The 26,348-nt window shown below is 44.5% G+C and overlaps 1 protein-coding gene across 1 annotated transcript in view; it reads left to right on the forward strand.

Moving 5' to 3' along the window:
- The window catches only part of LOC109864967 (vascular endothelial growth factor receptor kdr-like), a 72,227-nt gene that overhangs the window by 34,083 nt on the left and 11,796 nt on the right, over positions 1-26,348 (forward strand). Inside the window, exons 12-26 of the mRNA XM_020453060.2 lie at positions 1,787-1,895; positions 3,069-3,353; positions 3,587-3,733; positions 3,890-4,018; positions 5,151-5,257; positions 7,865-7,991; positions 8,719-8,823; positions 11,302-11,415; positions 11,605-11,693; positions 11,868-12,021; positions 12,663-12,760; positions 13,368-13,490; positions 14,893-15,004; positions 19,103-19,202; positions 22,932-23,037. Coding sequence (XP_020308649.2) covers positions 1,787-1,895; positions 3,069-3,353; positions 3,587-3,733; positions 3,890-4,018; positions 5,151-5,257; positions 7,865-7,991; positions 8,719-8,823; positions 11,302-11,415; positions 11,605-11,693; positions 11,868-12,021; positions 12,663-12,760; positions 13,368-13,490; positions 14,893-15,004; positions 19,103-19,202; positions 22,932-23,037 — 1,905 coding nt within the window. The remainder of the gene's footprint in view (positions 1-1,786; positions 1,896-3,068; positions 3,354-3,586; positions 3,734-3,889; positions 4,019-5,150; positions 5,258-7,864; positions 7,992-8,718; positions 8,824-11,301; positions 11,416-11,604; positions 11,694-11,867; positions 12,022-12,662; positions 12,761-13,367; positions 13,491-14,892; positions 15,005-19,102; positions 19,203-22,931; positions 23,038-26,348) is intronic.

Below are 26,348 nucleotides of genomic sequence, written 5' to 3' on the forward strand. Positions count from 1 at the left end.
TATCTTTACATTAAAAACCAAAGTCTATCAGAATTCCAGCCATTTTAATAAATGTTATACCCCTTGATCTTCAAGAATAGGACTTATGGAAGTATAGATTAGCCAAATTGTTTTACCTGAGCATGACCCCAAAACTAAGGACATACAGTATTAGCCAGCCCTACTCTATTGTTTATGATTTTGTTGTCATGGAGGACTGATTGGGCTCATTAATTTGATCATTTATAAGTCCCAAAATAGATTTAGCAACTACAGATTGCCCCCTTAAGTCTATCACAAGTGTGCAAGTTTGAGCATGTTGCATTAGTTGCATTAGGCCTATGGATATTTCCAGAATGAATTAGATTGAGCAGTAAAAGCCCCACTTTTATTCCATAAGCTTGGATCCACACTGTGCAGCTGTTGCAAGAGTGCATTTTTCACTGGCTGTCCACTGGTTTCAAAAACAATGATTGATAGGCAGCTTAACCTTCTTGAATCTAACCATTATTGTGTTCAAATACACATTTAGATTTGTGAACAGCCATCCACAACAACCACAATCCGTAAAGCGGAAATAGCTAAATGAGAGAGCAGCAGTGTGATTCACATCAATGCGCTATGTAGATATCAATAATAAGTGATATCCGTATCGCCGTACACTACACCACTACTGTCATCCTTACCTCCAAGCATTTATTCAAATTGGATAATCTTTGGATGCCGACAGCAGTCGCACCATTGGAAGACAGCTGGGACTGTAGCCTACAAAAGCCTATTCCTGCTCTTTTCTCGCGATCCATCAAACACATTTGGTGTGTCATCATAGTGGTCTCTGACTTGTGGTCAGACTCGCTCAGGTGGAACAAACTTAAACTGTTTTCAAAGCTGATTTGAATGTCATTAACAGAGAAGTGTCAACTTTTTTTCCCCGCAAACATCCTTTCTGAATTTAAAGGTAATCCTCAAAGTAATCATCTAGTTTTTCAAAAGTATCGGTATTCTGATTACAATATTTTTGCTGCTATTGTAACAGACCACAGTTACCGTTTTTGTGTAATGTGTTACTCCCTCAACCCTGCTCACAATATGAGCTGAAACATTGAAACCATATTACAACTGTGAAAATGTGTCCAACACAGTCCAGTCTCATGGCTAAAGCTCTATTTCTGAGGGGCAGAGCACAATGGCACTAGAAACCCAGGAAGTTAACACCACCCAGACAATACAGCCACAGCATTCAGCACCTTTGATGTAGCTGCTCTGAAAACAGATGTCGTTCTGAACACAAAACAGAACCCTACGCAATCTGGCCCTTTGCCCAAATCGTACTTATTGTTGTGTCTACTTAAGCCATTAAACGGGTTCCACTCCAACGGTGATAGAATCGAGTGTGGTATTGTAAATGCTCCCCAGGAAATGACATGGAGGCCCCGGCACTCTTTCTGTGGACCTGTGCTGTGGGGAGAGAAGAGGCGGGTTTTGAAAGTCCAGATGTATCCTTCCATTATTGTGACGAGAGCATAAAACAGGCTAGGCTTAAGGCAGATCTCTGACACACTAGCTAATGGCAAAATAGCCACACTGATGTTGATGGAACATCTGCTGTGGTATTTCAAAAGACATTGTGTCAGTGTGTATGGATTGAGGTATAATGAATCTTATGCCAACCTGAACATTTTTCATGTAACTTTTTTATTTGTACAAGTTAGTCTCATCGAGATAAACATATATTTTGCACATAGTATACAGCATTTGCTGGCTCTATTGTAGATCGAATGATTGGCTTGTTCACTCTCCTCCATAGACTGTGAGTACGCTAGTGGTGGGAGCGGCTAACGTCACAGGGATCTACTCCTGCGCAGCCCAGAACAAACTTGGCACCCGTACACTGAGAATCCCCTTCTATGTGGACGGTAAGTGGGCCAATTTAACATTACACAACGTGGGGAGTTGATTGAAAGAAACAGCATAAGGAAAAATTACAAGCAGAAATGCTTGAGTGGTTTTTATTTTTACGGGCCAGGCATACAGTATAACATATAACATACACAAAGTCTCGCTTCCAGTGACTACACGTACGCACTGTAATGAATTGCGAGGCAAGCGAAAGAATGCACAGATTGTACTGTGCAATAAAGAGTGCAGATGGAGGCATTAATTGAAACCATCTTCCTCCGGAGCAGGCAGGCTTCAGGATCGAACGGAAGAGGCAAACATGTCCTGGGCCATATGGTACCGTCTAATACTGCGAGGTTAAAAACAGCTCTGAGCGAACACTGGAGTGCCCGCGGGTCATTTCTCTTCTTCTCGGAGCCTGCCGCTGCATGAATCATTTTTTATATGCATCTGAACAGTTCCAAATGTTCATGAAATGAAAATTCCATCTAGTCCAGTTATATAATGATAGGAGAAATCAGCTGTCAGGGCACGCAAGCAGTCATTACCGCGGGAAAAAAATTTGAAACCGTAGAAGTTTTGAAGTTGAAAACTTGAATGATGATAGATTGTAATTGGGAATGGTGGTGACACTATGTTTGGGGACACGGCTGATGATGCCAAACTCCGAGTTTCCGGATGAGAATAAAATCAGTCTCTGGAGGAAGTGCTGCAATGTGCCACCATTCCAGAGGTGGGGATCGAGAGCACTGGAATGCTGCAGAATTGTAATAACAGCTGTCGTCTCTTATGGAACACAGAATGCTTTCCAGTGTTCTGAATAAACAAACTCAGTCTGGCTCCCCGGAGGCCCGGCCCCGGCCTGATTCCTATTGCACTGCTGTAGGCCGAACATCAGCGCTGCTCACCGCACACCGCCAACGTGCTTCCAATTAACAGTGATGAAACAGGAAATAACTGCAAATTCCTGGTGTGGTGATGCGCAGCTTGATGTTTCGGAGATGTTCTTTCCCAGAATAGGACAGCGTCAGTGTCCTAGAGAGGTTTACAGGCAGTAACAAAGATGCTCTTGTATCCCACTTATATACTGTACAATAATCTAACCTGTGCTTATGCATGTCCCCCCCCAAACAAAAAGATGCTCTAACACTCCTAATGACCTGATGTGTTTTTCCCCTCTCCCCCGCCAGATCACCCTCAGCACCTGGCCATTGAGCCCCAGACTGCCATCGAGGGTGACGACGTCACTCTGACCTGCAGGGGGACTCGGTACCTGTACACAGACCTGCAGTGGAAGGACCCTCAGAACTCCACCATCACCAACAACGTCACGGCCCTGCAGTTCAGCCCCTACTCTATCTCTCTCTCCCTAAGCCTTCACAATGTGTCCCGGAATCACACAGCAGGCTACCAGTGCTGGGCGCACAAGATCCACAACAAGAGAGCTATAGTCAAGACTGTGCTGATTGTGCATGGTGAGGAAGTGACAGAGAGAACATTGCCTGCTGGGTGTTCAATGAGGTCTCTAACAGAACAGTAATTGCAACTCAAAGAATAATATGTTTGTGTAACATCGTATTTAAAAGTGCCTGCTCCTGGATATAAACCCGCTCGTGATTATGAAACCCAGTAGAGAGATGAGTTTGTCTGAGGAAAATCTTGAAAAGAAGAGTGATCGAATTCAGACATGCTTTTGTGATTGAAACAGAGAGGAAGAGGCCGTGGCTGAGACAGAACCTGACCAATCAAGATGTAAACAGCAGCAGCACTCTGACTATGGCCTGCTACGCCCTGGGTGTGCCGCCACCCTACATCACCTGGTACAAAGACAACCTACCAGTACAGGAGGGTCCAGGTAAGAAATGACTCGGGATTTAGGGGCCCTGGGTTTTCCCTGGTCGGGTCACATGATCAAGAAAATCTCCTGGGCCTCCTCGTTGCTGAATTGCTCAACCATGTTAGTCATTTTCTCCATAGAATCTGAGCTGTTGACTTCGTGCTGTTGTTCCAGGTATTACCCTGAGGGAGGATGGGGTGCTGACGATCAAGAGAGTGAAGAAAGACGATGAGGGCTTCTACGAGTGTCTGGCCAGCAACGGTGAGGGGAGTGTGAAAGCCAGTGCTGTGGTCACTGTCGTGGGTGAGTCACTACTTTATTTCCATCATAATGAGCTTGACGAGAACCCATGTCATCCTGATAACGATATCCAATGAATCTAACTGCAGTACATTAACCACGTCAGATTCCAATCAACCCTGAGTTTAACCAGCACAGCCACAGCCAGAACACTTCCTTACTGCATGACCAATCACAGTCACAGGAAACCTTTTGGCCATACTGGGCCATGTTTTCTTGTCAACAGTACAAATGGCTCTGGCCAGACTTCAGTATGAGAACTCTCTCTAGAGAGGGAGGCTGCCAAGAGGCTTCCAAGTATGTCCAGTGAATTACTCCACTGGCTTTTATGACTGGGGCTCTTGGAGCTCTAAACGAGGTCCCTACCCATGGGACATGACCTGCAAAGAGTGTGTTAAGAGGTCCCACTCTCTGTGGGCACAGCAAGGGGAGAAGTCTTCTCGTTAAATAACCATGGGACTGGAAACATGATGACACAGACTGAGGGAGGGGGGAAAGGTCATGCGACGGTATTCTGCCGACTAGCCCTGGCACCAGACATGAATTCCTGTTCCCCCAAAAATGTCCCATTTTCCTCAAAGTCCAACCCCGGTGTCAGCATCATCCGTTAGAGCATGTCCAAAATTAGACAGTTTGCTTCATGCATTGCCAAACCTTTATTTAGGCATTACTCTAAACAAAACTATTTCACAAAATTCCTAAAGATTAAGGAAGGCAGTTTTGAGATGGCTGACTGTGAATGTTGACATGGATAGTTAAGAAAATTAGGGATACGCAGTGGAATGTGTTTCCACTTGTAGTGTGAACACAACATGGCGGAAATGAGTTAATCTAGCAAAAAAATGAATAACTGAGAGAAATGCCAGAGTGGACTTTCAAAAAATCAACATTGCAGTGGTGTAATTCACTTCCTTGGATTCACTTAGAGAAATGTACTTTCAAGTACTGGATAAGTAGACCAGTGCCATGTCTTACTCTAATATGTTAAACAAACAAAACCGTTCCTCTATTGTGTACATCCCCATTTATATTTGTTCTCAGTTATCAATTCTTATACATTTTTCAAGAATCATCGAAAACACATAATTCCTCGGTGAACAACAGTTGACTAATTGTTCCTGTGGTCTCCTTCCAGGTGATGAGGGGAAGCCCAACATTGAGGTGATCGTCCTGGTGTGTACAGGAGCTGCTGCCACCTTCCTCTGGCTCATGCTCATCCTCTTCATCCGCAAGCTGAGGAAGGTAAACAAGAGATCTCCCTGCAATCACAGCTAGTTCTGTGCTATCTATCTCACTCTTCTTGACTGTGAAGACATTTGAAAGTGGTAACTGTTTGTATACTGCACTGGGGACTTGACTCACCATTCATTTTTTTTTACTTAGTTAATTAAACCATAGCATCATGCCATTTAACAATGTGTAACATACTCTTCTCAAGACATATTCAAACATCCACACTACAATTTTGAGGTTTTTGTTTGTGAGCTTCAGGAGTGGAGTGCAATCTCACTATACAGATTTTGTCAACTGCGATCACTGACTCATGTCTCTTGCAAAATGCAGTTCAATTGGGTGGGATAATTTTAGCTTGACGTTTACGATTTCCACATTTCCTGGCATTGGAAAAGTGCTGAGATCGTGTTTGTGTGTATGACAAGAAAGTAGAGAACATGCATCAACAGTCCAAAGACAATAGAAATAGGCACATTACAACGACAGTCATGGTAGACCAAAGGCACGGTCATGGTATGGCAAAGTCATGGTATGGCAATGGCACGGTCATGGTAGAGCAATGGCACGGTCATGGTAGAACACTGGCACGGTCATGGTAGAACAATGGCACGGTCATGGTAGAACAATGGCACGGTCATGGTAGAACAATGGCACGGTCATGGTAGAACAATGGCACGGTCATGGTAGAACAATGGCACGGTCATGGTAGAGCAATGGCACGGTCATGGTAGAACACTGGCACGGTCATGGTAGAGCAATGGCACGGTCATGGTAGAGCAATGGCACGGTCATGGTAGAGCAATGGCACGGTCATGGTAGAACACTGGCACGGTCATGGTAGAACAATGGCACGGTCATGTTAGAACAATGGCACGGTCATGGTAGAACACTGGCACGGTCATGGTAGAACACTGGCATGGTCATGGTAGAACACTGGCACGGTCATGGTAGAACACTGGCACGGTCATGGTAGAGCAATGGCACGGTCATGGTAGAACACTGGCACGGTCATGGTAGAGCAATGGCACGGTCATGGTAGAGCAATGGCACGGTCATGGTAGAACACTGGCACGGTCATGGTAGAACAATGGCACGGTCATGTTAGAACAATGGCACGGTCATGGTAGAACACTGGCACGGTCATGGTAGAACACTGGCATGGTCATGGTAGAACACTGGCACGGTCATGGTAGAACACTGGCACGGTCATGGTAGAACAATGACACGGTCATGGTAGAACACTGGCACGGTCATGGTAGAACACTGGCACGGTCATGGTAGAACACTGGCACGGTCATGGTAGAACAATGGCACGGTCATGGTAGAACGATGGCACGGTCATGGTAGAGCGATGGCACGGTCATGGTAGAGCAATGGCACAGTCATGGTAGAGCAATGGTACGGTTATGGTAGAACACTGGCACGGTCATGGTAGAGCAATGGCACGGTCATGGTAGAGCAATGGCACGGTCATGTTAGAACAATGGCACGGCCATGGTAGAACACTGGCACGGTCATGGTAGAACAATGGCACGGTCATGGTAGAACACTGGCACGGTCATGGTAGAACAATGGCACGGTCATGGTAGAACAATGGCACGGTCATGGTAGAACACTGGCACAGTCATGGTAGAGCAATGGCACGGTCATGGTAGAGCAATGGCACGGTCATGGTAGAACACTGGCACGGTCATGGTAGAACAATGGCACGGTCATGGTAGAACACTGGCACGGTCATGTTAGAACAATGGCACGGTCATGGTAGAACACTGGCACGGTCATGGTAGAACACTGGCACGGTCATGGTAGAACACTGGCACGGTCATGGTAGAACACTGGCACGGTCATGGTAGAACAATGGCACGGTCATGGTAGAACAATGGCACGGTCATGGTAGAACACTGGCACGGTCATGGTAGAACAATGGCACGGTCATGGTAGAGCGATGGCACGGTCATGGTAGAGAGATGGTACGGTCATGGTAGAACACTGGCACGGTCATGGTAGAACAATGGCACGGTCATGGTAGAACACTGGCACGGTCATGTTAGAACACTGGCACGGTCATGGTAGAACAATGGCATGGACATGGTAGAACACTGGCACGGTCATGGTAGAGCAATGGCACGGTCATGGTAGAACACTGGCACGGTCATGGTAGAACAATGGCACGGTCATGGTAGAACACTGGCACGGTCATGGTAGAACAATGGCACGGTCATGGTAGAACACTGGCACGGTCATGGTAGAACACTGGCACGGTCATGTTAGAACACTGGCACGGTCATGGTAGAACAATGGCACGGACATGGTAGAACACTGGCACGGTCATGGTAGAGCAATGGCACAGTCATGGTAGAACACTGGCACGGTCATGGTAGAACAATGGCACGGTCATGGTAGAACACTGGCACGGTCATGGTAGAACAATGGCACGGTCATGGTAGAACACTGGCACGGTCATGGTAGAACAATGGCACGGTCATGGTAGAACACTTGCTCTTGTCCTTTACTTAACATGAAAAAGTGTATTTTCCACAAATCCTGTTTGATTTCACATACCTACTGTACACGAGCTCCATCACCATTTTCTTCTGCCTCTCATCTCCCTTCTAGTCTGTGGACTATAAAATGGGTCCATCCATCATCATCGACCCAGACGAGTTTCCTCTGGATGAGCAGTGTGAACTCCTGCAGTATGACAGCAGCAAGTGGGAGTTTCCCCGAGACCGCCTCAGACTGGGTGAGTAACTTACTACACCACACAGCACTGGTACGGTCTACGAAGTCCCTCACCATGACGACGCTGTAACTCAAAAGGTCAATATGCACCATGAAGGGACAACTACTGTAAGTTAATTGATTTGTTCACCATATACTTCACATCAACAGGTTAATGTCATTTTTGACACATCAACAGGTGTCACCCCCCTGTGAAGAGGGTGTAGCTTCGTTACTCATCAGTGACTCTCCGCTGTCACACAGTCTTAACATTATATATCCCCTGAAGGAACGCTTCACGGGTCCAGTCGTCAGAACCTCAGCAGGTTGTTTTAGCCCTTTCCTGCAGTCAATGACCAAAAATGCCCTCTTTTGCCCTAATGGGTGGAATGTCCGGTCTTTCTATGTCAAACAGTTTTGTTATATTTCACTCTTCTGTGATGTATAGAAAATGTAACATTGTATTGAAACTCTAAATTGAATAAATTTCAACTCTATACCTGACATGGTACAGGTGTCTTCTTTTTTGTAAGCCCATAACCATGTGTGTGAGGTGTATACTTTTATTTTAAAGTTGATTTTCAAATTAGACCAATCACTCTGTGTGTCCCTGATTTAACCCACTGCAGTAAAAGGTTAATTACAGGCCCATATCGCCCCTGACAGGGAACCCAATCTGATTTACTTAACCCACTGGTCTCTCTCTCTCTTGCTCTCTTTCTCTCTTCTCTCTCTTCTCTCTCTCTCAGGCAAAACTCTGGGCCATGGAGCCTTCGGGAAAGTGGTGGAGGCTTCTGCTTTTGGGATCGACAAGCTCTCGACCTGCAAGACTGTGGCTGTCAAAATGCTGAAAGGTATAGGGTAGAAGCGTTATTATCAAGACTTTGATCTGAAAACGTAATGCACGCTCATTAACAGCACTCGCGAGTCACTTTGGTTGGGAAACCAGGCTGAAAAGTCATGCAGGTTGTTTCCAGATAACTTCCTTTTGATCCCACCTGGTGGAGATGATACTGATAAAGGTACTCCTCTCCCAATGCACGTGGTCAGCTCCTACGGTAGAAACACAACAGCCGTCGTTCTGAATGTAACAGATGTAAAACAGCCATCTGTCATTTCAGCAGGTGATTTGGTTTCTCGTGCATGATATGAATTCAAGAACTGTGATGGCACACGTGTGTAGCCAGTTGTAGGCGTGTGATGGCTGCTTCTAACAGACTGTTTGGTCTGAGAGAGACTAAGGCCTTGGTGTCCCTGGTGAGGATGACATTCTGCAGATGTGACAGGAATCAGGAAAGCATTCCACTTGGGTCCAAGATTTTCAGGCGATGAAAAATGTAAACGTGGACGGTACAAATGAAGCATCTACAAAAGATATGCACGTTAATCCTTATTAAGGTTTATAGACCTGATGTTTTTTAGATACACAAACAGTTGAGACCAATGACCACCCCCTTCCCCACGCAAGATTTATGGTCACCATAACTTACAGACACATTTTGCAATCTTTCTAAATCTGGCAGAACATATTTATTCCATCAAAATGGAAACAGAGAAAAGTGGAAGAAGAGAGACTCCAGAAGCAAGAGAGACTGTCCAAGGGATTTGGCCTACTGATCTTAGCAGAGTAAACATTTCAGCCCAACATTACTGGCTGTATCCCCTTAGGGTTGAAGTGGTCAAACTAACTTCCCTCTTGGCTCTGTTGGGGTGGCCAACTCCAACTCTGTAGAGTAATGGGACCATGGATGGACAGTGATGGCGTTTTGTGATAGATCTAGCTACATGATAAACCAGGCCATTTGTTAGATATTTCCATCAGTGTCACGGCATTAATCATCCCCTTCCATTAATCACAGAGGAACCAAGCTCGCCGGGCTGGCTGTTGCTCCCTGCTCTGCTCCAGGAACCACAGGTCAAACGTAGTGAAAAGCAGCTCACTTCCCTAAACTGACCCTTCCTACGGGTGGTTTGAGACTCAGCGTCAGTCAGCTCCAGCTTCCAGAGCATGCTGGGACCACTGTGATGAGCCAACAATAAGACAGAGCAGAAGTACAGACCCAAAACTCAGCTCAACTCTCTATGTTCTCCATTCATTATTTAAATTCAAGTCATTGATTCATGATTAAAATCGACCAAAATCTCTGTCAGAGTAAACCACATCCAGGGAGTCAGTGATGGATAAGAGCAGGAATATTTCGCACTATTTTGTTCAATCGATGTTTTCCTTTTGTTTATCAGTTAGGGACAATATTGTTTACTAACATTGCTAACTCCAACCACCTGTGGCCAGATGAGCTTTTCAGATAATGAAAGAGAGAGACATTATACAGGCTCATCGGACGCATTAAGCTCGCCACCCACCTTTGACTAGTGGCTATTCCACGGTCTTTGAGATCAGCGTAGCGTAGAGGTTGATTTATGGTTGACCGTTAATCTTTGGCGTCGATGGCACCCCAAAAAGGACGAGTCCCTTTGATGGTGTTTAGTTTATTTGGTTAAGAATAACCCTCCCTCTGACCTCATAGCATGCCTGACCCAGATATCCGCCTCCTTATATGAACGGTAGACTGGATAAACAACTGAGGAAAACAACAGCATTATCTGTTCTGTGATCTTAAAACAAAATTAACCTGTATTTAACTAGGCAAGTCAGTTAAGAACAAAGTCTTATTTACAATGACGGCCTACCTCATCCAAACCCGGACGACGCTGGGCCAATTGTGCGCCGCCCTATGGGACTCCCCATCACAGCCGGATGTGATACAGCCTAGAATCGAACCAGGGTCTGTAGTGACGCCTCTTGCACTGCGATGCAGTGCCTGAGACCGCTGTGCCACTCGGGAGCCCTGTTCACAGTCAACAGTTATATTGTCTCTCCGTGTGTGCTCCAGGGTTTATTTTGACGGAATGTATGGCTGTGCTTTGGGTTGTATGCGAGAATCTGTTTGAATGTGAGAGAAGGCTGATGTTTATGTTTGAAGTTATATATATTCCCATGTTGACTTCATTCCATTCCTGACATTATCTTTTCATGCCATCTTAACCTTTCACATTGAATGTTCTCATGTCGATGATCATATTTTCTCAAATGAAACATTTCCTGCCTATGTCAAATCTGTTCTTTATTAAATATACTGTTTGGTTACCAGACGTCCATGAACGTACATCAGTTAATCTTAAACAAAGCGAAATAACTTCAATGAAAATGTAATTTAAAGTCAAAATACATCCACGCTTTTGAGGGGTTGTATGAAACAGTATCCCCGCAATAGGAAATGTATATTTAACCAGCATCCCTCTAAATGGTCTGCGTGTTTGCGTTGTAACAGGAGGAGCTACGACAAATGAGCGCAAGGCTCTGATGTCCGAGCTGAAGATCCTGATCCACATTGGTCATCATCTGAACGTGGTCAACCTGCTGGGAGCCTGCACCAAGCCTGGAGGTGAGCGAGACAGAGGACAGGGTTAACTCTATGGTTAAACTTAGCCACAGTGTATGACTTTTGAAGTAAAGTTATAAATTGCTGGCATCTCAGAGAAAATCCATCATGATTTCAACACACTCTTGTCACTGTTTCTGAATCATTACTCGTTAGTCAGTTTCTTTGAATTCGGTGCTTCTTTCTTCTCAGGTCCATTGATGATGATAGTGGAGTACTGCAAATATGGAAACTTGTCAAACTACTTAAGAAGCAAGAGGGCGGATTTCATTGTCTATAAGGTGAATCAGCATCTTCACGGACTGAAGCTTTCAGAAATGCTGTTTTCTCATTAAATCCTATTCAAAAGCCTTCATCGTTTTCTCAACCTGATAAGAAAACCCCAGATTGTCCGCAGAGCCACTTTCTAAAGAGACTCAAGCTTAGCGTCTTGTATCTGTTGTGTGTCTCGTCAGAGCCAGGACGGTAAGCTGGTGACGTCGGGGTCGGGCTGTGACCTCAGCGAGCTCATCAAGCGGCGCCTGGAGAGCGTGGCAAGCACCGGAAGCTCGGCCAGCTCCGGCTTTGTGGAAGATAAGAGCTACTGCGACTCAGAGGAAGAGGAGGAAGGTAAAACTACACGAGCCAACAGTGTCTTCCTTCCCCTCACCTCCACCCCGCCCTCCCCCGGATTGTTTTCTTCCTGGGCCTGATGGGACATTTCCTCCTCCTGTTCATAATTACAATCGATAGGTCAGAACCACAGGCTGGCACCCACTGTGCCTGGATGAGAAGGAGGAGTGGAGGAAAAGTCCTCTGACAGAAGTGTTTGTCTGGTCCTGGCGTGTCGGACATTTTGTTTTGTGATGTGTTATTTCTGGTGTGATTAAATGTTTACTCAGGTGGGCTGATGGAAGGAGTCCACTGGGTTCCTCCACAAACCCCCTCCTGCTGTCACACTGCACCGATATCACACGTCTCACCCCACATCTAAAATAACACCAGGCATCCTCTCCTGTCTTTAAAGGATGTTTTTAGTAAGACAGAGACTGTAGGTGGACGAATGAACCGTACTGTACGTGACAAAGGGGGTTTCGATGATGGCATGTTGCAGGTTTCTTTGTATGGGAGGCTTACATTAACAATATGGAGTTGATGATCCTGCATGTATACATTTGTATTGTGCATAATTCATGTGTTACACCATACTAAATTGTGTTTATGAAAATTGTTTGTAGTCATTACCACTTTGTGTTTTGTTTTACCCTCAGACCCAGAGGATCTGTACAAGAGAGTATTGACAATGGAAGATTTGATTTGCTACAGTTTCCAAGTTGCAAAAGGCATGGAGTTCCTGGCTTCACGCAAGGTATACACTTCCTCTAGGCAAATTACTGCATCAAAATCAATATGTTTCCAAAAGGCAGTCTGATGAGACACAAGTTGCTGTTTTTAAATCAGCTAATACCAGTTTATAAAGCTTTATTCTGTCCAGTTGACTTTAATGAAATGATGTTGTATTTCGAATGCCGGGGAAGTCGTTTTGTTGACCTTTTTTCATTCATAGTAAGCTCTGTTCGCTGTGAGTCTATTGGCATATTGGCTATAATCAGTCTAAAACTCATTCACATTTAAAACTCAGTCACAAGCTCTGGGAGAGCAGATTCGACTCATTAGTGAACCCATTGTTGTAACTAACCCCATTAGAAAGAAGGGCTTAACCTGGATATGAAACACTTCACATCAGAATATCACTGATGACTGTTCCATAAGGTTGTCTTAGCTGACATGCACAGGGCCACGAGTGTTTCCTGTAAGGTCACATGGTCAGGATATAGTCCTGGCTCTAGCCATGCATTATCCCATTAGGCTGAATCTTAACTTGAGATATCTCCACAGAACTCAAACGTTCATGTAAAGTCATGCATTTGATAACAATCCTAATCCAAATGGATGTCTTGTCTTCTTTTCGTTAGTGTATTCATCGTGACCTGGCTGCAAGAAACATCTTACTGTCGGAGAATAATGTTGTGAAGATTTGCGATTTTGGACTGGCCAGAGACATCTACAAAGACCCAGACTACATTCGCAAAGGAGATGTTAGTGGCTACATGCTGTACTTCTATTAATCTGACATAATAAGTACATTATATATGTGATGAAATGTGCCATTCACTTGACGATTACCGCCTGGTTGTGTGAGAGAAACCAGAGACTGTAACTTGACTACCATCATTCAAAAATGACTTGGCAAAAACTATAGCGCCTTCAGAAAGTATTCATACCCCTTGACTTATTCCACATTTTGTTACAGCCTGAATTCAAAATGGATTCAGTTCTTTTTTTCTCTCACCCATCTACACACAATATCCCATAATGACGAAGTGGAAACATGTTTTTAGATATGTTTGCAAATTTCTTACAAATGTATTAAGAAGTACCAGAAATATCGCATTTACATAAGCATTCAGACACCTGAGTCAACACATGTTAGAATCGCCTTTGGCGGCGATTACAGCTGTGAGTCTTTCTGGGTAATTCTCCAAGAGCTTTGCACACCTGGATTGTACAATATATGCCCATTATTCTTTTTTTTTATTATTCAAGCTCTGTCAAATCTGTTGTTGATCATTGCTAGACAACCATTTTCAAGTCTTGCCATAGATCTTCAAGCAGATTTAAGTAAAAACTGTAACTCGGCCACTTAGGAAAAATTCACTGTCTACTTGGTAAGCAACTCCAGTGTAGATTTGGCCTTGTGTTTTAGGTTATTGTCCTGCTGAAAGGTCATCTCAGGAATTGTGAAAAACTGAGTTTAAATGTATTTGGCTAAGGTGAATGTAAACTTCCGACTTCAACTGTTTGTGTGGTGTACAGAGATGAGGTAGTCATTCAAAAATCACGTTAAACCCTATTATTGCACACAGAGTGAGTCCATACAACTTATGTGACTTGTTAAGCAAATTTTTACTCCCAAACTTATTTAGGCTTGCCGTAACAAAGGGCTTGAATACTTATTGACTCAAGACATTTCAGCTTTTCATTTTTCATACATTTTGACATTATGGGGTATTGTGTGTAGTAGGCCAGTGACCAAAACATCTCAATTGATTGCATTTTAAATTCAGGCTGTAACACAACAAATGTGAGAAAGTAATGGTGTGAATTCTTTCTGAAGGCACTGTAAAGACAGACTGAATAAATGCAATAGTTCTGAGAAATGCCAGATATTCTGGGCAGATTTCAGTGTTTGTCTGAATACGGAATTAACGTGTCTGTCTGCATAGACTAGAGGATGTTTTGGTGGTTGAGGATGTGTGATAGAACTACAGCATGAGGGCATGTATAGTACTTCACTCAACTCAAGCCCTTCTGCTTCTCAGATGTGACAGGTCGGTTGTTGATGGTATTAGTGAGAGAGCCAGTCACACAGGTGAGATGAGATACCGATTTAAAAGAGCTGTCGTCTCTTATCTCCATCTCTCTCTCTCCCCCCCACAGTCCAGACTGCCCCTCAAGTGGATGGCGCCAGAGGCCATTTTTGACAAGATCTACACCACTCAGAGCGATGTGTGGTCCTTTGGAGTCCTAATGTGGGAGATTTTCTCTCTGGGTAAATATACAGACCTTTAGTCCTGACCAGGAATGACTCACTATGCCTTATAGTCCCTCACCTCCTCACCTGACCTCCCCATTAGCAGAATTAATGAGCAGAAATGAACAAACATCTGTGCACATTTCACAACGCAGCCATGTGGAACAATACAGACTTATTCAATGCAGATTTCCTCCGTTGTGTAGGTCCTTATCTTAAATCACCTCTACAAGGACTATTGTTTTAGGACTTGTCATGAAACTACAGATTTGGACTGCTTCCATGCTCACTGCCCTACAACTTACTTATTTCAGAGAAATTATATTATGCTAAATGTGTTTTTGTTATTTCTCAGTTAACATTACTGCTTAGAATTTTTTATTATTTTAATGAAATAGTCTCCAAGAAGCTTTTTTTTACATGTAATCTTACAATTTTGCACACAGTGTGCAGTATCCCTTCCATAGAAGGGAGAAGTTTCTGTCTGTCATCAGCCAGCGATGTTCAGTGAGGAGTCTCCAGTCAGCTAGCCAGGCGAGGCAAGGTGCCCCCAGCCATGCAGCTCCTCCAGATGTACTGGGTCATAACTGTCTCCTGCTACTGCGTAATTGTGCCTCTGGGATAAAACGGGGCTGCATTGTCAGCTTGAGAGAACAATTTTCATGCTGCTCGTGCTTTAAACATTAGTGAACTTCCACTGTGAATTCTATCACAGGCAAAGGGCCGTTAAAAAGAAAGAATACCTTCCATTTAAGCCGGCCGTTCCCTTCCCAGCTGGCAATGCAAACGCGCTGTAACCAAGCAGCCGATCAATGTAAATGTTTGCCCCTGCGGTGAAACCACTGCAACCTTTGAGACGCCATTGAATGTCGGTTCATGACTGTCTTTGCACCGTGCAACAAAGCAGAGACCAAGCTGTTCTAGAGCAAGACTCCACATGACAAATTGTATGCTCAAATGTCACCATAGGCAGCAAGGACAACATTCAGAGTAAATGTTAGGAAAGTGTAAGGAAAGAACAGCACATTGATGCAGGGCTTGAGGTTTGATTGTGCTGCTACGTTTGAACCTCTGCCATGAAGCCAATCACCCAGGAGGACTTGGGTCAACAACAAAAAAAGGGTGTGAAATGTGAACTACCTCAAGACATGGGGTACATGCAAACACTTGTTCTCTCTCTCTCTCTCTCTCTCTCTCTCTCTCTCTCTCTCTCTCTCTCTCTCTCTGTCTCTGTCTCTGTCTGTTTCTCTCACTCTCTCTGTTTCTCTCTCGCATGCTCTCTCTCTCTGTCTCTCCTCTCTCTCTCTCTCTGTTTCTCTCACTCTCTCTGTTTCTCTCTCGCATGCTCTCTCTCTTTCTCTCTCTCTCTCATGCTCTCTCTCTTTCTCTCTCTCTCTCATGCTCTCTCTCTTTCTCTCTCTCTCTCTCATGCTCTCTTTATCTGTCTCCTACTCTCTCACATGCTCTTCTCTCTCTCTCTCTCTCTCTCTCTCTCTCTCTCTCTCTCTCTCTCACACACACACACACATGCTCCCTCTTTATCTCTCTCTCTCACACACACTCTCTCTCTCCCTTTGCTCACTGTCTCTCTCTCTTTCTCCGGTAACCTTTCTTTGTCACAACCACACACTCTGTTTGGACCCCAGAAAGAGTTGCTGCTGCCTTTGCAACAGCTTATGGGCATCTTAATAAAATACAAGAAAGAAAATACTAAATACCCACAGACACATATACAGTACCTTCACATAACCACTCACACATCTGGGTGGTGTTAACATGGTCTCAGAAAGATAAATGAAGACACGAAACGACTGCAAAAAAAATTACAAACACTCAGTCTGGCAACCTGATAGGTGTTTGAAGGTCAAAGGTTTGCTCCAGTCCCAAGGTGCTGGCATATGCATATGGAGACGTGACCTGCTGTCTAGCAGCTTGAGTTTTGTCTTGTGGTTTAGGATTTACACCTCTTGTTCGTTTTAGGTGCCAAACCATCAACTACACCCCTGTTTCTGTGTTAGACATGACTTACGCGGTAATCAACCTATTTGTTTGCCATGATTGGTTGATGTGATGAAAAGAAAAAGGGCGTTCTAGCAGGCGTTACCAATTGTGCAGGGTCTCCCACTTAAAAAGATGAGAGAGGCCTGTAATTTTCATCATAGGTACACTTCAACTATGACAGACAAAATTAGAAAAAAAATCCAGAAAATCACATTGTAGGATTTTTAATTAATTAATTTGCAAATTATGGTGTAAAATAAGTATTTGTCAATAACAAAAGTTTATCTCAATACTTTGTTATATACCCTTTGTTGGCAATGACAGAGGTCAAACGTTTTCTGTAAGTCTTCACAAGGTTTTCACACACTGTTGCTGGTATTTTGGCCCATTGCTCCATGCAGATCTCCTCTAGAGCAGTGATGTTTTGGGGCTGTTGCTGGGCAACACGGACTTTCAACTCCCTCCAAAGATTTTCTATGGGGTTGAGATCTGGAGACTGGCTAGGCCACTCCAGGACCTTGAAATGCTTCTTACGAAGGACTCCTTCATTGCCCGGGCGGTGTGTTTGGGATCATTGTCATGCTGAAAGACCCAGCCACGTTTCATCTTCAATGCCCTTGCTGATGGAAGGAGGTTTTCACTCAAAATCTCACGATACATGGCTCCATTCATTCTTTCCTTTACACGGATCAGTCGTCCTGGTCCCTTTGCAGAAAAACAGCCCCAAAGCATGATGTTTCCACCCCCATGCTTCACAGTAGGTATGGTGTTCTTTGGATGCAACTCAGCATTCTTTGTCCTCCAAACACGACAAGTTGAGTTTTTAACAAAAAGTTATATTTTGGTTTCATCTGACCATATGACATTCTCCCAATCTTCTTCTGGATCATCCAAATGCTCTCTAGCAAACTTCAGACGGGCCTGGACATGTACTGGCTTAAGCAGGGGGACACGTCTGGCACTGCAGGATTTGAGTCCCTGGCGGCGTAGTGTGTTACTGATGGTAGGCTTTGTTACTTTGGTCCCAGCTCTCTGCAGGTCATTCACTAGGTCCCCCCGTGTGGTTCTGGGATTTTTGCTCACCGTTCTTGTGATCATTTTGACCCCACCGGGTGAGATCTTGCGTGGAGACCCAGATCGAGGGAGATTATCAGTGGTCTTGTATGTCTTCCATTTCCTAATAATTGCTCCCACAGTTGATTTCTTCAAACCAAGCTGCTTAGCTATTGCAGATTCAGTCTTCCCAGGCTGGTGCAGGTCTACAATTTTGTTTCTGGTGTCCTTTGACAGCTCTTTGGTCTTGGCCATAGTGGAGTTTGGAGTGTGACTGTTTGAGGTTGTGGACAAGTGTCTTTTATACTGATAACAAGTTCAAACAGGTGCCATTAATACAGGTAACGAGTGGAGGACAGAGGAGCCTCTTAAAGAAGAAGTTACAGGTCTGTGAGAGCCAGACATCTTGCTTGTTTGTAGGTGACCAAATACTTATTTTCCACCATAATTTGCAAATAAATTCATAAAAAATCCTACAATGTGATTTTCTGGATTTTTTTCTCATTTTGTCTGTCATAGTTGAAGTGTACCTATGATGAAAATTACAGGCCTCTCTCATCTTTTTAAGTGGGAGAACTTGCACAATTGGTGGCTGACTAAATACTTTGTAGATACCACTGTAGATGCTATCTGACATTGTGTCAGCGATCTTGGTCGGGTACATGAAAATATTTCTTCATGAGTCAGGAAATGTTTATGGATTACATGGCGTGGGCAATATTTTTGAAACCCCAACTGGATTGGATATTTGATTCAAGTTGGCTTAGTGTATTACTGTTTTTATTTAGACTGATCCAAGCGTGAATTAAAGTTATTAAAAAACATATCTTACCTCACCCCCGATATTCCAATTTCAGAATTATTCTAGCATTATCTCTAGATGTTATTCAATGTTTCATATCATTGCCCATGTGTAAGGTCAATCAGTTGATTTTGAAGCAGTCTTAACTGAGTGTTTATGAAGCTTTCTTCTCTAATCTTTGTAAAGTCTCCAATCCTCTCTGTGTGGGAGATTGAAGTGTCTGATAACCCTGCACTTCTCTCTCGCTGTCCCTTTCCCAGGTGCCTCTCCATATCCTGGCTTACACATCGACGAAGAGTTCTGCTGCCGACTGAAGGAAGGGACCAGGATGAGAGCTCCGGAATACTCCTCCTCTGAGATGTAAGGATCAAGCAATCATTGCTTCCCCATTACTTAACATACAAACCCCATCTCATCATCTAACTCAGGCTTTAAAAAGTAATGCCCTTGCAGTTTGAAGAGTGGCCCATGTCAGAAAGTTCATCATAAATGCTATAGCTCTCTTACCTCTTGCCTGTGCATAATACACTGAGCTCCCTTGGCTCTTGAAACTTGTAAAGAGCCTGAACCATGCCTCTCGTCAAGTCTCCGTATCCCCCAACCTCTCCTGAAGGTAATTAGCTAACAGGAACTCTTGCTCAGAGCCACCCATTAAAGGGCACTCAATAAAAGCCTCCCATATTGATATAGTGAAAAAAGGACTTGTATCTGCTCTTTCATTCGTCTGAATGGGTGACAGGGCTTATAGGCATCGTGGGTAATCCAGCTCTGAATGTGGAGGAGAGACGGGAGCTGCTGATTGGCAGTTAACTGAGGGGGCTGCGGGTGGCAAGGTGCGGATCCATTTTAAGACTGACATTGATGCGGCCGTAATTAAGCCCAACACTAAAGGTTGGGGGAGCGTGAAGTGGCCAGGGGGGCAGCCAGACACAGGGCAATAAGAGCCAAAGGGCGGGACACTCCCTCCCTTGTCCACACAAGGGGGCATTGAAGCAGGGCAGAGGTGGACGCTGCTGCTGAAACAGAATATCTTTGGGGGAGTCTAGTGGGGTTTCTCCTGGCCCTGTGGTATCAGTGCTGTTTGTCTAGCAGGGAGGTGGACTGGATAGGGAGAGCTAGGGTTGTTGTTGCCTTTAGGTGACTGGGTGGCTTCTCAGCAGGGAGCTCTGTCTGGGGCTCTCACTCACTGTCCCAGGCTGCGGCATATGTCTGAGTTTGCAATAAGGACCTCTTGCTCTCACTTCCTGAGCTCTGCTGTTAATCTATCTCCCATTCAGCTGTGTGTGTGTGTGTGTGTGTGTGTGTGTGTGTGTGTGTGTGTGTGTGTGTGTGTGTGTGTGTGTGTGTGTGTAGGGTTTGGTTTTCATTTGTGACAGAGCATGGTGGAGTCAAACTTCCTCTGTCTTATTGATTTGTAATTGATAAATGTTGTCCAGAATTGTTTTAAACATCTTGTGCCAACTGGAACCAAGCTAATGGATACATCACCAATACCTGGGAGATGGTGATTGGAGATGACCAGCAAAATATGAACCAGACTGGAGTCGATGTCACACAAAGCAATCTGGAGACAATTTATGTTGCTTGCAACAAAGCTGCATTTGGGTTGCTATGTGTGTCACCCCCCCCCCCCCCCCCCCCCGAAATTGCCTGAAACTTAGTTGCATTGCATCGCAAGTGATGGAAATCAATTATATTTCACGTAACTGACTGTATGCAATGTCTAATCAGTGTGCAGAAAAAGGTTTACGTCGACTCGTCATGTCGTTCCATCCAGTTGTCAGTGCCGCTAAAAATCGCGACAAACGAGAGAGACATGGCAAATGGGAAATGTATAAACAATTCCAGACACCATGGCTAGTCATGATTTTGTACATGGTCTGGCAGTCAATAAATCCCAGACCTTTCTTTGTCCAGTTTCAACTGAAATTGTCCAACATGAACTGCACTTAGCTAGCTAGCTTAGCTCGTCGCTACCTTGGTTAGCTTGCTAGCTATCTTGGTAAAGCATGGTTGGCAAATAGGCAACATTTTGGCTAGCTAGCTAAATTGCACAGCCAGCATTTTGTCTATATATCGATGCTGTTAAAATTACCAAACGTTTGGATAAATAAATAATTCATGTAAACCATGATGTGATGTTTGACAGGATTAGATGTTGAATGTAATTTAAATTGCTTTTGAATTGAAATGTGTATCAGCAAAGTTGCTTGAGATGATGTCACTTGCAACTTGCATCTGCAACAGAAATTGCATCCACATTGCTTCATGTGACACAGGCCTTAAGAGAGTGGGGACGCGAACAGAAGCAAATGTCAGCTCGGTAGATCCAGAGTCAGACCCACTGGTGCCAAGTTCCTCTCTCTAAGATACTTTCCGTTCTGGTTCAAAGCAAAGCCTTCCATTGACAAAATGAAGATATAGAGAACACATGCTCATGCCAAGGAACCATGATGTAAAACCTGCCTCTTGTCTGAGATAAACACAAGACCCGCTGATATCACTTTAAATGGCAAGCAGAGGAGCGGTACACAATAGTCTATAGGGGCAATACCCTGTCTCCAACACTTCTCCTCAGAGCCTCCCAGGCCTGACGTTGTTCAGGTGTGTGGAAGGCTGGGATCCAGAGGCTCTGACCCTGACCTTGATCCCATGGATAATGAAGGGGGCCAAGTGCCGGGCGATACAGGGCGGTATATCTACGCTGCTGCTGGTGCACCGGCTCATCAGGAATGTGACCATCGGCTTAAAAGATCGATAGATCCTCCATCGGTCCAACGGCGATCTGAGGCATCCTCAAGAATGCTCCTCAAGACGCGAGAATAGAGAAAAAATGATGTCCACCTCCCAACATCCCACAGCTGTCCTGCCAGAAGAGAGTAGTGGACTAAGGAATTGCGACCACCACAATGGTCCCCCTCGACAAAGTATTGCTTGAAGAGACAGTAGAGGGGGAACCAATTTATTCCCCTTACGCAGCAGAGAGGAAGCTGGGTTGAAATACATTGCTGTCTACATCTCCTCCTCTTGATGTGTGGCCCATGTGGGCCATGGTGGTCTGCTCTGGGCTTCCATCCTGTCACTGTGAGGATGTTAGGAGTCCCTCCACCTGGCCAAGGACACTCATTAACATGGGAATCACAGCCCAGCAACCCGGTCGTTTTTCCAGCCAATCCCCACTGTACTGAGAGGAGAGGAGGAGTCTTGTCAAGCCAAGGTCTAGGTTCCCTGAATGCAAACACAGATGGAGAGGGCAAAAGACGGAGGATGTAATGAACCATCTGCTTTTTACTGGAATTTTCTCCAAAATCCAAATTGACTCAATCTGGTGCCAATCAGAGGAACATAATGGAGCTAATGGGCACCTGGCTCTGTTTACGTAAGGGCCTCTGTTTGGAGGCTGCGCTCCATAGTAAGAAACAGGCTAGGGATCCATCATCACCCCTGACTGTAGGGTTTGATTTAAACAGCAGCCTGCACTCCATCTCTGAATTCCTACACGGCCGAGTCCGGCCATTATTACAGGCCACTGCAGTGGAAACACAGCACATAACGGCCCTGAGTCTTCCCATATGGGCAGCGAGGCTGACAGCTCGTCAAAGACCAGAGGGGGTGCTCTGAGCATTCCTAATGTTCACACCAAGACCTAGAGGGAATGAGATACAGCCCCAGAGACCAGATTATCCTTGGAAAATGAAATATTGGATATACGAGTATTTTAGATGACAGTTGATTTGGGTGGAAGCCAGCTACAGGTCATCTCTGGTGTCAGTCAGCCTCCACACACACAGGGTCTCTCTGGTGGAGTGCAGGTTGTTGCTAAAGTCAAAGCACTCCCTTTGTAAAAGATTGAATGCTATTTGCCTTTTGGGTAAATGTCTGCTACAGCGGAGTGAAACTTAGCAGTGCATGGCCATCTGCATTATGCTAAATTCATCACCATCATTACCAACCCATATAGATTTCTACGATTACCATATTATTACCATCATTTATTTGTATATTGCTCAACATAGCTATACAGTGTGTCTGTGTTATCAGAATGTGAATATGAGCCAGAATAATGACATGATGTGTATTTCTCCTCAGATACCAGACCATGTTGGACTGCTGGCAGGGCGAGTCAGGAGACCGGCCAACCTTCACTGACCTGGTGGAGAGACTAGGAGACCTGCTACAGGCCAGTGTACAGCAGGTAAGATCCTCATGGCTTTGTTTTAATACTTTAATATCTATTCCTTCTGCCCGTGAGGTTATCACTAGTCTGAAATGACTGAATAGGTGAAGGTGGTGGTGAAGACCAGGTTCAAGGTGATCTGGAAATCAGGGGTCAGCAGGGTTGTGGATAGGGCCTTGCCCAGGGGTGAAGGTAGATGTAATATCTGCCAGGTACAGGACCTCCAATGTGGGTGTGCACTAAACATTTTTAATGGGCCTAATAGTAAACGCATGTCATTTAGAGCTAGAATCCTTAGTTGCTACATCCATTTTTGGACATAATGATATACAGCGCATTCGGAAAGTATTCAGACCCCTTGACTTTTTCCACATTTTGTTACGTTACAGCCTTATTCTAAAATGTATTAAATTGTTTTTTTTCCCCTCATGAAATCTACCATTTTTGCAAATTTATACAAAAATACAAAACTGAAATATTACATTTACGTAAGTACTCAACTTTGTTGAAGCACCTTTGTCAGCAATTACTGCCTCGAGTCTTCTTGGGTATGACGCTACAAGCTTGGCTCACTGGTATTTGGGTAGTGTGATAGAAAATGTGCATATTTACCTGATTTGTTTGATATTAATAGTTAGCAATTAATACTTAACAAATAGGAAGATATTTCTGTTCTGTTAGTGTCTGTGTTTTATGATATCCACTCTAGTTCCCTGCAGCTAATCTGGGCATGTGGTCACTGGAGGTGGCTTGAGCTGGAAAATGATTTAAAGACTGCATTACGTAGACAAGAATGTGTTTTACTAGAGATAGCTTAGGAGTAGGACAATCCTTCATTGTCTCAAAATCATCCTTGCATCTGGGAAACTAAGCCAGGGTGGGGTTAAGACAACAACCCACATGCAGATAACGACAGGATGAACCCAGTGTGGCTTATGATGATCCTTGGTCTGCATGGGGGGGGGGTTGAACCAACTATGGCTGAGCATTATTAGTGTCGGCTATATAAAGTACTCTGCATTTGTGTGAAGGTTAGGTTACTCGGTCCTACACTCAAGGGTGGGGGGGTCGACCAGCCTCATTATTGCAATAGTTAATCAATATTAAATAAGATGATTGTTTGACGAAATGACCAAGTCTTTCTCAGGACTGAATTTCCACAACAGGAGTTTCTCAAGCTCTGTCAGGTTGTATGGGGAGCGTCGCGGCGCAGCTATTTTCAGGTCTCTACAGAGATGTTAGATCGGGTTCAAGTCCGGGCTCTGGCTGGGCCACAACCCACTCCTGTGTTGTCTTGGCTGTGTGCTTAGGGTTGTTGTCCTGTTGGAGGGTGAACCTTCGCCCCAGTCTGAGATCCTGAGTGCTCTAGAGCAGGTTTTCATCAAGAATCTCTCTGTACTTTGCTCCGTTCATTTTTCCCTCAATCCTGCCTAGTCTCCTAGTCCTTGCCACTGAAAAACATCCCCACAGCATGATGCTGCCACCACCATGCTTCACCGAAGGGATGGTACCATGTTTCCTCCAGACGTGACGCTTGGCATTCAGGCCAAAGAGTTCAATATTGATTTCATAATTCCAGAGAACCTTGTTTGTCATGGTCTGAGAGTCATTTAGGTTCCTTTTGGCAAACTCCATGCGGGCTGTGATGTGCCTTTTACTGAGGATTGGCTTCCGTCTGGCCACTTTACCATAAAGGCCTGATTGGTGGGGTGCTGCAAAGATGTTTGTCTTTCTGGAAGGTTCTCCCATCTCCACCAAGGAACTCTGGAGATCTGTCAGAGTGACCATCGGGTTCTTGGTCACCTCCCTGAGCAAGGCCCTTCTCCCCCGATTGCTCAGTTTGGCCGGGAGACAGCTCTAGGAAGACTTGGTGGTTCCAAACTTCTTCCATTTAAGAATGGTGGAGGCCACTGTGTTCTTGGGGACCTTCAATGCTGCATCAATGTTTTGGTACCCTTCCCCAGATCTGTGGCATTGCTGTGATCTGTGGCATTGCTGTCTCGAGCTCTACTGACAATTCCTTCGACCTCATGGCTTTGTTTTTGCTCTGACAAGCTTTGTCAACTGTGGGACCTTATAGACAGATGTGTGCCTTTCCAAATCATGTCTAATCAATTGAGTTTACCACAGGTGGACTACAATCAAATTTTAGAAACATCTCAATGATGATCAATGGAAACAGGGTGCACCTGAGCTCAATTTCGAGTCTCATAGTAAAGGGTCTGAATACTTATGTAAATAAGATATTTCTGTTTTCGCTTTGTCATTATGGGGTATTGTCTGTAGATTGTTGAGGATTTTTTTTATATATATACATTTTAGAATAAGGCTGTAACGTAACAAAATGTGGAAAAAGTCAAGGGGTCTGAATACTTTTTGAATGCACTGTATACGTGTTGATTCTTGAAGAATATAACTTATAAATGCCTCATGAGCTTAGTTCAACTGTCGTACCCCATCAGAACCCAAAATATAACTTTATATGTTTGTAAACAATGTAAATGTAAGCAAACACTGTATAGCCTCAAAACATGGTTCAAACTATGAGGCGGGTGAACCACTTTGTTATTGTTTCAATTTAGTATTCTAGCTTCAACTGTAAAAATGTATTACCTTTTAATGTGGCATGAACAGAACCAGGCATGATGTTTTTGTCTGATTGCCAAACAAATCCTTTTAAAAAGTATGCTACCTGCGTTCGTGTACTGTAAGAGAATTACAGCATCTTAAACACAGCACTGTGCACCTGCTGTTTGATGAGAGACGTCTATTAAAACACCAAAAATGTTAATAACATTCACCGATTGTCATTAGGCACCCTCTTGTAGCCTGAATTGATTGATGCGTCCACTGCTGTCCGTGTTCGTCTTGGTCCCGGCCAGTCATCTTTACCTTGGCAAAATGTTAGTGTTCACATGGAACCACACCGCATTTTGGATGGTATACCACTAAATGATGGTGTAATAGCTTACAGTTTTCTTGCAATCTTGGTTTTCATTATTGTGATAGGCTCATGTTTTACCGGTATGGCGTAGCCCCACTATTTATTTTGCCGGTACTCTGTACCGGCTTACTTTCACCCCTCGCCTTCCTTCGTCTAAGTGCACAATGCTCTGGCCTTGCCACATCTAAGTGCACTATGCTCTGGCCTTGCTACATCTAAGTGCACTCTGCTCTGGCCTTGCCTCATCTAAGTGCACTATACTCTGGCCTTGCCTCATCTAAGGGCACTAGCCTTGCCTCATCTAAGTGCACTATGCTCTGGCCTTGCCACATCTATGTGCACTATGCTCTGGCCTTGCCTCATCTAAGTGCACTATGCTCTGGCC

Source organism: Oncorhynchus kisutch, linkage group LG19, assembly GCF_002021735.2.
Source record: "Oncorhynchus kisutch isolate 150728-3 linkage group LG19, Okis_V2, whole genome shotgun sequence".
Taxonomy (NCBI): domain Eukaryota; kingdom Metazoa; phylum Chordata; class Actinopteri; order Salmoniformes; family Salmonidae; genus Oncorhynchus; species Oncorhynchus kisutch.